The 12994-nt window shown below is 31.3% G+C and overlaps 1 protein-coding gene across 1 annotated transcript in view; it reads right to left on the bottom strand.

Moving 5' to 3' along the window:
- The window catches only part of LOC116852735 (leukocyte tyrosine kinase receptor-like), a 360643-nt gene that overhangs the window by 155224 nt on the left and 192425 nt on the right, over positions 1 to 12994 (bottom strand). The window contains exons 12-13 of the mRNA XM_032833366.1: positions 9222 to 9498; positions 8703 to 8995 (exon numbers count right to left, since the gene is read on the bottom strand). Of these exons, the coding sequence (XP_032689257.1) occupies positions 8703 to 8995; positions 9222 to 9498 (570 nt within the window). The remainder of the gene's footprint in view (positions 1 to 8702; positions 8996 to 9221; positions 9499 to 12994) is intronic.

Below are 12994 nucleotides of genomic sequence, written 5' to 3'. Positions count from 1 at the left end.
TGTAATTATATATATATATATTTATTTTATTATATATATTTGTTGCATACTTCGATCTTCGTATGTGTCTTCTCTGCGCATCCTCGAATAATATGCGCATAATATAAATTTCATTATATGAAAATATTATATTTATATATGCATTCAAAATCAATACAATCGTAGCAGGCAATGTCACATCAATATAGTACAACATGTTGTTTTCACGTTAAATTTTCATACATACATTTGGTACATTATTGCAATATAATATTGCTATTACAAAAATGTAACTATTTTGCTACGTTACCCCAATATTTTAGTAATATTAACATTGCTACTCTATAATATCGGACATTAATATAACATTACATTGACATTCAATAAAATATAACTTACTGTAAATATTCTGGCAACATTCTAACAATAATAATGTTGACTTTTGTGCTATGTGGGAGGAGACACTTGAAGAGCATGGTATATGCCACCAGTTGATACAATAGATGAATTGACTCAGAGAATTGAAAACTGTTATCAACAAATACGGAATAAACCCGGAATCTTTAAACGTGTTCGATCTTCAATGAGGAGACGTTTCGAATTGTGTGTTGAAATGGACGGGGGGCACATTGAACATTTATTGTAAATTTTAGTTATTTTCTATTTTTCACAGAAGAAAATGCTTCATAACTCAGAAATAAAAAGTTTTCGAAGTACTGTTTATTAAGACGTTTTGGTTTGTTTTAACGAGTACTACATACTCCTAAAATTTGGTACTACCTTTTGGGAACACCCTGTATATGTAATATTATTAATATGTTTTATTATACAAAGTAAAATCCCAGATAACACTCTTACAGGAATATCATACTAATAAATACTAAAAAATTATTAGTGATTATGTATTACCAGTAATTCAATAATTTTTTCGTCAGTACTTAATTTCTAGTGATAATAAAATCACTATTAAATATTGATAGTATCAAATACTGAGAATTATTGTGCAAATGTGAAAAATGAGAAAATCATAATATTTAAAAAATATATTTATAATTTCTAATTTTCTTATGTCTCATAAACTACTAGGTAAGATTGTCAATACACAACTCCGTAAATCTTTCCAAATCCACAAACTTTCGTAAATCTTCCCTCGATAATTTCGATCCCAAGTGGTATACTACTGGTCACCCTATTTATCTCCTGACTCCGTTAAAGTGTTGCTTAACCTGACGATCGCGCGGCACGCGGCGATTCCCAATGACTCCAACGATATTCTTACAATTTGTATTTATATAATTTATCCTTATAGTGTTCACAGTATATTATAACATATCTAACAAACATTAAATAATAGTTATGTAACTTTTACTTGGTGTTCGTTGGATAACTTACTGATAGATATTGAAACAACGCAACAACATTCGATATGAGATGAATATTGATGTAATGTATTGAACCAGTAATAATTACTTTTAGATTTTTAACAGAATGTTATAATGATTAATCCAAACTAAAAAAAATAAAAAATCCAAGAAAATCCAAATTAAACAAATCGAATTACTAAATTTTGAAAGAAATTTTTATAAAATACTATTAAAAACAATAGTGTTATTTTATCAAATGACATGGTTTTCTTGAACGAAATAAAAGTTTTTATTTTTATCATTTCAAAAAATATTTTGTTTAAGAATATAATATTTTAATGAAAACCACAAAATTAAACAAGTACGACCCTTATAGAAATATCATACTAAGAATCATTGATAATTACTTATTTTCAGTATTAAAAATACTGGATAATAAGTAATTATCAATGATTCTTAGTATGATATTTCTATAAGGGTAGTATTAAATCTAAATAAAGTATTTTCTTCGAAAAAAACGGTATAAGAAGTTTAAGAAATATGTAATAAGATAAATTCTAGTATTAATAACTGTCACTAACAAGTACTATTCTAAGTACTATTCTATAAGTACTATTGATACGAAATATTACTGAATTTAAAATATAAGTAACAAAAATTACTAGTAAATAAGTAAAAAATATTATATTATATTCGTCATATTTCTGAAATAGTGCTGCAATATTGCTAAAGTAATATTGCAAATTAATGTCATTGCAATGTCTTTGCAACATTGCACTGCAATATGCAATCTTGCAACGTTGTAGCAATGTTGCTGCAAGTTTCTGTGCTGTATGGGTAATTACATAGCACAAAATGTCATAGTGACATCACAATAGACTCACAATAGTCACAATATCACAGAAAAATTGTGACGTCACTGTGATGTTATTAGAAGATTATAGTAATGTCCCCATACAGCACATAAACGTTAAATCAACATTTCAGAAACGTTACGTTGCAACATTGCAATGTTGCATCAACATTTTGAAATGTAAATCCAACGTTAAAAAAATATTATAGAAACGTTTAATGTTCGCTGAATTGCAATATCTTGTAGACGTTGAAATTTAATATTGTCAAATATTGACTTAACATTGGCCGCATTTAACATCAGAAAGTTTCTTTTGATAGTTTTCTATGCTAACAAGTAAACTTCGGAGAACGTCAAACGCCGATTTGTTTCCAATTTTTAGTTATTTTTAGTTATTTTTTATGTCAAAATATGAAAAAAACTGTTATCATTTTTAGCTTAAATTAATTTTTTCAATTTTTTAGAAATTTTTGAAGTTTTGCACAAGTACACAACATCACACATATTTAAAACATTTAAAACATATTTCTTTAAAAAAAAAAAAAAAATATATATATATATATATATATATATATATATCTGATTTGTTGAAACTTGCATACACATGTCGCCGATTATGAATCAGAACCATTTTGTAAAATTCAGAATAATGAATATGGCTGACGTCATTGTTGAAAAAGTATTTCCCACATGGCAATCGATCTTCATAGGATATTCTAATCAGAATATGATCAGAATGGTCCCAGTTTGATCTAAACTGAAACGTAATCCATAGGATTACCTGAGGACATATTTTTTTGTCAATTATATCAGACATTCTCACGACATCTGCAGAATGTTTTATTTTAACTCGAAGCAACGTTAATCATTATTGATAAAATGTATTATTCTCCTTTATTAATGTATATCTAACACAGACAATTTACATATATATCAACATTATTTACATGTAAAATAAGAAATTATAATCATAAGAAGAGAAATAATCTTCAATAAACTTTATCCAAGAACGTGTAAAGAACGTTCCCAGGCAGCAAGCTGTCGTTATTTTGATGTCAATATGTCAGTACTATATGTCATACTATTGGTCAGTAACGTCATTTGTCCTTTAAGGACGTGTATTTTACGTCATGTTTTAAGACGTCAAAATGACTTTGCAAAATGACGTTATGATAACGTTTAATTTACCATGTTATAGACGAATTTCTTTTTCGAATAAAAAGATAAGTGTGCTATTCTTATAGATATATTTTTATATAATAATAACATTACAACATTGCATATTACAGTACAATGTTGTAGGTACATAGCAATGGCATCCCACATAGCACAAGATTTAAAAGATATCCTAAAGACATTCAGAGAATTGCTAAATATCTGCATAAGTCCTCAGAACATCCTAAAAATATTCCGAGGATTTTTAAATGTCCACACAAGTCCCCAAGATATCCCTTCAAGATTTTATGCAATGAGGGAATAATTTGAAATATTACTTTAGCAATATTGCAGCAATATTTAAAAAAATTACGAATATAATATATTTTACTTATTTACTAGTTATTTTTGTTACTCAATGGACAAACAATATTAAAAAAAAAACATTTGAAAAGACATTTTTAAAACGTCAAAAATAATGGGATAATTTCTCTTTTTTCATTATTTTTCATTTTTCATAAAATAATGTTTTTTAATGTTTGAAAAATATTTTGTTTCTTAATATTTAATAAACATTTATTTTAACATTTAAAAAACGTTTTTCTAAATGTTAACATTTAATATTTAAAAAATATTTTCTAAATGTTAAAATAAATGTATTAAATATTAAAAATCACAACATTTTTCCAAACATTAAAAACGTTGAAAAAATGTCTTTTTAATGGAAAAAAGAAAACTTATCTCATTATTTTTAATGTTTTAAAAATGTTTCATTAAATGTTTTTTAAATTGTAATGTTTTGTAATGTCAACACCTAGGTAAACATATTTTACATAAATATTTTATGCATGTATCTTTAACCTCTATTTTATTATATGAAATATTAAAACTATAAATAGTTTATTTTTGTGGTTGTACTATATAATATTATAAGAAAATTATAATTAGTACTTCGGCTTCGGCTGCATAATGGGGATAATAAAAAATACTCAGTATCTCAGTTGATCGTAATAGCGCAGTAACTAAGGTGATAGACTAGGAACTTGAAGGTGTTTGAGATCTCGAGTTCGCGTTCGACCAGTACCGAGTAAAATTTTCAGGTGCGAAAATAGTGAGAAATCAAACAAAAGAGCTAAATTTCATTTAAACTCAAGATAAGCTGACTAGTTGTAATCGTTTCTGCAAGATATATTTTTTTAAACCAGTGTCATACGTCATTGTTGCGTCATATTGGGAGTGTGCATTAATTTTAAAGGATTTTTTGGTAAAAATACGGCTTTATTGTGAAAAAATAGTTACAAATTGATCATTCAAAATATTGTCCATCGCTAACCATTACTTTTTCCCATCTTTCTGGTAATAGGTGGATTCTACGTCGAAAGAACGACACATCTTTTGAGGTTATCCACGAATCGACTCATTCTTTGGTATCCTCATAAGAATGGAAGCGCTGCTCAGACAAGCCATGAGTCATCGATCGAAATAGATGGTAATCGGAAGGAGCAATATCTGGAGAATACGGCGGTAGGATATCCCAGTTAAGTGCTTCTAACGTTTTCTTGACTGGTTTCGCAACATGTGGCCGAGCGTTGTCGTGCTGGAAAATTACTTTATCGTGTCTTTTCGCGTAATCTGGCCGTTTTTACTTCAATGCTCGGCTCAATTGCATCAATTGTTGTTGGTACTGTTCTCCAGTGATGGTTTCGTTGAGTTGGAGCAGCTCATAATACACTACACCCATCTGATCTCACCAAATACAGAGCATGAGATTGGCGCCATGAATATTTGGCTTTGCCGTCAATGTTGATGGTTCGCCTGGCCATGATTTTTTGCACTTCAGATTATCATAGCATATCCATTTTTCATCACCCGTCACGATACGATGCAAAAAACTTTTTCTTCTGTGTCTTTGAAGCAACAATTCATAGGTCATTTCGCGCCTTTCGACGTCTCTCGGTTTCAACTCGTACGGCACCCAACTTCCATGCTTTTGAATCATTCCAATGGCCTTCAAACGTCTGGAAATCGTTGATCGATCAACATTTAATGATTCTGCAAGTTCTTATTGCGTTTGACTCGGGTCTTGATCGAGTAAAGCTTCCACTTCCTCATCTTCAAACTTTTTCGGCTGGCCTGGACGTTCTTTGCCTTCCGTGTTAAAATCACCTTTTTTTTTTTAGCGTCGAAACCAATACTCACATGTTGAAATCGATGGAGTATAATCACCATAAGCTTCTGATAGCATTCGTTGACTTTCAGCAGCACTTTTTTTAAATGGAAGCAAGAAAGCAAAGCTTCCCGCAATTGTTTTGTTGGCACAAAATTCGACATATTCAATGCTCAAGAAAACAATGTTGTTTACACTTCGGCAAAATGACACATACTGAAAACTAAAGCCATATGGTGCTTTGACATGAAGGTAGTAACGATATGGCCCGATGCGATATAGTACTAGTTACGCCATCTCTTGAAAATCTTTTAAAATTAATGCACACTCCCAATAAGAAAATTATAATTAGTGCTTCGGTTGCATATAGGAATAATAAAAAACATTTAGTATTAGTTAAGGAAATAGCGCAGTAGCCAAGATGGTAGACTAGGAACCTGGAGGTGTGTGACTCTCGAGTTCGCGTCCGACCAGTGTTGAATAAATTTTCAGGTGCGAAAATAGTGAGAATTTATATAAAACAGTTAAACTACATTTAAAATCAACATAAGTTGACTAGTTGCAATCGTTACTACAAAATACTTTTTTAACCAGTATCATACGTTATTGTTACAAATACATCAATGTGATATTTTTCTTCATATCATAATGATGTCACAGTGATATTACATATGTGACAAAGCGGACATTCGCACATTACCATAACTTCGCTGTGACTTCATTGCGACATAATTTATTGTCACAGAGTAACGTTATTGTGATGTCATTGTGACATTTTGTGTTATGTGGATATGTTTATTAGTGAAAATTATTTATCTCAAATTTGTGCGTGAATACTAATGAGTAAGAAAGAGATAAAAAGAGGGGGAGAGAAAGAAAGACACAAAAAGGCAAAATATGGCTTACATGTGCATGCGTGTATTATTGTAGTTATATGTATTTTACGAAATTATTGCCAGTTATGAAAATCTTTAGTATATGTAACATAAAATATCGATTTCTATGCTGGCAGTGAATATTAAAACGCAGCTCGTATATAGCGATCAGCTGATTGCAACAGGCACTCACCCACGTCTGATGGTGAGTCGCCCCTGTCTACCTCTTATATCTGACTTATGATAGGTAAACTAGTTTTGCTAATATCTTAGAAAATAAATCTCGGATAAAGTTTTACAAAATAAAAAATTGTCTTAGAATTTTGTATTTTTAAGGATAGAAGTTTATGTTAAATCACTCTGTATATTGAATATATTGGCTGAATGTACACGGTCTGTCCGAAAAGTTTCGGAACTGATTTTTTTTCTGACCGATAAGTGGCGCCATCTGTTGGACACCTGAATGACCTTTTAATAGGAGCGGTAGTTTTTTCAGTCAGTTACGATCATTCTGTACTGAGTAATGAATTTTTAAATTTGTTAAATTTCTTACACTGTCAAAAAATTATCATAGAACAGACAGCTGTGATCAAAAGTAATTTTAAATAAATCCATTGAATATGAAAGGTGCCAGAATACAGGGATTTGTTTTTTTAGCCAAAAACTGTGTAACAATTCCAGCTGTATAAACGGCGTTGTAAAACAGAAAGAAGTCTTTTTCTGTCCACCGTTCTGGTCGGACCCGTCGGATTCTGTTGCAAAGCCGCTCCAATACACTTAAGTAGTAACGAAAAGTTACAGTAGTGCCTCGTTTAAAATTATTTCTGATCACAGCTCTCTGCTCTATGATAATTTTTTGACAGTGTAAAAAATCTAAATATTCAAAAATTTGTTACTGTAAGATCCTCACCGGAACTTCCCAGTGACTGTCAGTAATTTCTGTCTCTTATGTTGAAAGGATAATAAACCGTCTCTTACACAACCACTCTATACGTTTATTTTCAAACACAGATACAATTATAACGACCTATTGTCTATATGAAGACTCGACGTATCTCGCGATACAATATCGAAGACTCCACGAGAGTCTCTTAACGGTTTTTCTCGATTTTACGAAACGAGAATATATTCCGACTACGACAACGACTAATCTCTAAGTCTTTTCAATCTCGATCATGACGGACTCTCTCTACTCCGAATTCCGGCAGTAATATATATCTCGTCAAAAGCTTCTAGAACATTCCGAACGAATCTCGCTTATATTTTTCCGCGCTTCCGACCTGCGCGCGGCGCGCTAACGACCTCGCGATAATCCCTATATCGCCCGCTGGCGGCGCTTGAATCGCTGTCACACCGTGAGGTGGCGCCCTCAGGTGTTCCCGCATGGTCGTTTCTTACATTACTCAGTACAAAATGATCATAACTGACTGAAAAAATTACTGCTTACTGCTAAGTGTTCCTACTAAAAGATCATTCAGATGTCCAACAGATGGCGTCACTTGTCGGTAAAAAAAAATTAGTTCCGGAACTTCTCGGACAGACCGTGTAACCAATATTAGGCCAATGTAACAGTAATATTGGACAATGAATTGTGCAACTAGAATACAAATTATAATAATTCATATGATTTTATAATTGTAATTAAAATTATTTCTTATCATTAATATGTTAAAAAATATTTATATATAATTTAATTAACCCCCCAAATTTTTATTAGCATTAGATGGGTACGTCTCAGATAGTACAGAGAATTCAAACAGAATTCATTAGACATTTTATATTTATGACACCAATTCTCAATTCTTTTTCAGATATCATAGAACAAACAGAATTCTTTTTATAAAAAAAAATTTTTTACAAAAGAACTTATTAACAATTGATGACATAAATATGAATTCTTTTAGGATTCTCTTTGCTATTTGGGATGTTATAGAAAAGATACATTCAGTATGGACATTTTTCTCACGTATACTTTAAAGGTGTTAAGAAATTTCTATATTTTTTTTTAATTACTCTTGCATACAGTTTTATATTATTTACCCTGTATCTAAATTTCTTATGCATTCTTGAAATTTTTCCGATATTATAAATATACCCTAGTTAGGCAAAACTAATATAATGCTTCTTCGGTTCATGAATGTTTATAGTTTCGAGAAAATTTTTCGATATATAAAGATCTTCTATTGTTATATCTTTATTTTTGAGAAAATACGATCATATAGACAAATAAATAAAACACGCGTATTTAATAGTCGATATTCATTCTATTTACAATTGAATAAGATCATAGTAGTAGCGTAATCACTTACCAGACGTCACTCTTTGTGGTGTATATGCCATCAAAAAGGCTTTCAGGCGACATCCACTTTATAGGTAGCACCGTCCCAGCTTCTTTTCTGTAATAATCGCCCCGATAGATGTCTCTTGCCATTCCAAAATCTGCGATTTTAACGATGCGCCCCGGACCTTTTGTGGTTAATAGGCAGTTCCTAGCGGCGATGTCGCGATGTATAAAACGCGTCTCTTCCAAATATTGACAACCATTCGCAATGTCGTTACTACACATAACGAGGTCGCGCATCGTCAATGTTGTAGATCGATCCTGTCGAAACAAGGATGTATACATGAACTTTAGAGATCAGATGAAGTATATTTTAAAATTTCTCGAATAAACGTTACGCAGTTCGAAATCGATAAAAATGTCAATATTGTATGCTATGTAATTTGTCTTGTTAAATTTTGGTACTTCTGACAATTACTTTCAGTAATAGCGCTTAATGAGAAGATATTCGTGAAAATTAATAATAAACAATAAAAACAATGCTCACTCGTCGAGGCCTTTCCTCACGTAAGAAATTCTTCAGGTCACCTCCGGCTAATAACTCGAGAACGATGTACTTTGGATGTTTATCGAAGCAGACTCCAATGAAGTGCACTATATTAGTATGATTAAATTTGTTCATTATACACGCTTCCATCATGAAATCGGCTTCTGCCTGCGGCGTGGATAATGTCAGCAACGTTTTCACCGCAACCGGGTGCTGTCCACGTCTGTATTTGTATCGGCCTTCGTGAACTTCGCCGAAAGCGCCTTGACCGAGAGGCCTAAGTTAAAAAACAATCAATTTATCAATCTTATGCAACTCATAACTTTATTTTCTAAATAAAACGAATAGTTTTCACTTTTGAGCTCGCGATCTTAAATTTAAATGAAAAAAAAACTTGAAATACATATATGAAAACTCATATATACAAGTGTTTGAGAAAATTAACCCAGTCGACATAGTTATATATTCATTATACAATAGTTATAGATTTCATAATATTACATATTAAAACGTGAAAGTTGCTGCAATATTATAATCGTCCTTTCTCAAAAATATACATATAATGATACATAGGGTGTCCCATTTTAAATGTCCCAAACAAAAATCTCGAAAAATATGGAAGATACGGAAAAATGTTTCAAACAAAAGTTACATGGTTCAATAAAACACATAAGAAGGTACCATTGGTTTGATCTTGGGTTGCGCTGCCAAAGTTAGGTCAACTTTGCTTTTTTAAATAGAAACATATATTTTTTTATTACGGAATTTTATTTTACGTCAAGAATATAACAACTTTTGTTTGAAAAATTTTTTATACGACCTCTGTTTTCTAAAATATTTACGAAAATATCTACAAAATTATTGATTTCAATAATTTTTTACTCAATTTCTGTCAACTTTACCGAAAAATAGCAAGAGATGAAAATTGTTTATTTTCTTCCCATAAAACTCTGAGACTTTTTTCAGAATTCTTTACTTAATTTTTTAGTATTGTAATTTGCATTTTCTTCAAGTACTAAAAAGTTTTTTAAAAATCTTGAAACAATTTTCAGAGTTCTATGAGAAGAAAATTGATAATTCTTATCTCTTGCTATTTTTTGGTAAAGTTGATAGAATTCCAATAAAAAATTATTGAAACCAATAATTTTATAAATATTTTAGGAAATATCTTACAAAATAGAGGTCGTATAAAAAATTTTTTTAAACAAAAGTTGTTTGCTTCTTTACATAGAATAAAATTCCATAATAAAAAAATATATGTTTCTATTTAAAAAAACAAAGTTGACTTCGGCCTGACCTTAGAGACGCAACTCAGAGTCGAGAATTCCGAATCGACCACAGAGTAATAGTTAGCAGTAATGAGAATCAGAACCTTGTCCAGTGTACGAGCTGCGTGGTAAGTGCGATGAAGTTCTATTCCGTGCTGCGACTGATATGAGTTAGACAAAGACACAGACGGACAGCGAATCTTTGTTTGCCCTTGTCTTATTACCGGCGAGTTGACAATCGCGGCGGCAGCCACAAGCCAACAGCGATCTTATTGCTTACACACACACACACACATACACATATACAGGGTGTCCTGTTTTAAATGCCCCAGGCAAAAATCTCGAAGAATATGGAAGATATGGTAAAATGTTTCAAACAAAAGCTATATGGCATAAGACGATACCATTAGTTTGACCTTGAGTTGCGCTGCCAAGGTCAAGTCGAGGTCAACTTTGTTTTTTTAAATAGAAACATACTTTTTTTTATTACGGAATTGTATTTTACGTAAAGAAACAAATAATTCTTGTTTGAAAAAAATTTTTATACGACTTCTATTTTCTAAGATATTTATGGAAATATCTACAAAATTATTGGTTTCAATAATTTTTTACTTGAATTCTATCAACTTTACCGAAAAATATCAAGAGATAAAAATTATTTATTTTGTTCTCATAGAGCTCTGAGAATTTTTCAGAATTTTATATTAATTTTTTAGTACTGCATTTTCTTGCATTTTCTTGAAGTACTAAAAAGTTAACATAAAATTCTTAAAAAATTCTCAGAGCTCTTTGAAAACAAAATAAGCAATTTTTATCTCTTAATATTTTTCGGTAAAGTTAATAGAATTCAAGTAAAAAATTATTGAAATCAATAATTTTGTAGATTTTACGTAAATATCTTAGAAAATAGAGGTCGTATCAAAAATTTTTTCAAGCAAAAGTTGTTTGCTTTTTTACGTAGAAAAAAATCCCGTAATAAAAAATATGTATTTCTATTTAAAAAAGCAAAGTTGACCTTGTCCTGACCTTGGCGACGTCATCTTAGGTCAAATAACTACTGTCATTAAATGCGACTTTTTAAGCCTTACAACTTTTATTGGAATCATTTTTCTCTAAAATGCTCCCCCGCCGAGTTTTCTTGCCGTTGCCGAACTTATGGGACACACTGTGTGTGTGTGTGTGTGTGTGTGTGTGTGTGTGTGTGTGGTGTGTGTGTGTGTGTGTGTGTGTGTGTGTATAATTTCGATAAAATATTTTTTTTAATCTTTTGCCAATTGATATGTAAAGTTATACGATATAGTTCCAAATATGCAGCAAAAAGATGCATAAAATTAAATGCAATGATATAGGACAGAACATATTGAAGAGACAGATGTGAAGAACAGATTGCGAATTGTCGTGCGGAGTAGAACGTCACCGAAAATCGATTTAGATGGATGTTTACTTATATTATCAATTTTTCCGCAAAGTAATAGGAAAAGCGATTTGACGATGAAATCACATATCAAAATGTGAGCAATAACTCAAGATATGCAGTACATATCTATAATACATGCCTTAGAGTGCAAAACTTGCTGAAAAATAATGGAATTAGAGCGATTGAAAAGTATATTTTTATTAAAAATATACTTAAAAATTTTTATATTTTATATATTTTTAAATATGGATTTATTTATAGATTTTCTGAGACATGAAGCAATATTTGTACAATCTTTAAACTTTTTATGAATTTTTTGAACTTCTATGAGTTACAGGAAAAGATATAGAGTTCAGTACACACACTCGCTTGATATGATCTTCCACACGCGGGAAAGTAATACGCAGCGGCTTTTCTGGGATAGAATAATCAAATTTCGTTACATTGTAAAACGTTATTTGCATATTTTTAACATAAAAAGCTTTTTATGATAATACCCTGATAATACAAAGTCTTTTGAGAAATGTTTGGGACGTTCTTAGGATGTATGAATGTCCTTAGAACGTCTTTAGAATGTCCTTTGAAGATTTGTACTGTATGGGTAATAATAGGTATGAAATGAGGGAATCAGAATTGTAAATTTGTTTTATAACAAATATGTTATATTGTTCGATTCCTAATCAGTGATCAATAAATATTGATCGATATCTGTACCCTCTATACAGGGTGTCTCGCGTAAGACGTGCCAAAAGAAAAATATAAGTAGAACAGATAAAAGTGAACAAAAATTGTAGAGGTCATTTTTTAAACAACCACGTAAAATTTCGAGATATTAATTAAAATATTTGGACAAATCAGAGCGCACGACGCGACAGGCGGAACATACGCCGCGGGCGGCGAAGAAAATGGACGGTTGCTCGCGGGCCTATCTCATAGACCTAGAGGTAGGGACTACGTCTTAAATCTGACACAGTATGTTAGGCCCGCGAGCAATCTTCGCCGACCGCGGCGAGCCGTATGTCCCGCTTGTCGCGTCGTGCGCTCTGATTTGCCCAAATATTTTAATTAATATCTCGAAATTTTACGTG

Source organism: Odontomachus brunneus, unplaced genomic scaffold, assembly GCF_010583005.1.
Source record: "Odontomachus brunneus isolate Ranch 3 - 2012 unplaced genomic scaffold, Obru_v1 Obru_scaffold_253, whole genome shotgun sequence".
NCBI classification, from domain to species: domain Eukaryota; kingdom Metazoa; phylum Arthropoda; class Insecta; order Hymenoptera; family Formicidae; genus Odontomachus; species Odontomachus brunneus.
The sequence above is the reverse complement of the archived record's forward strand: the minus strand, read 5'-3'. Positions and strand labels throughout refer to the sequence as shown.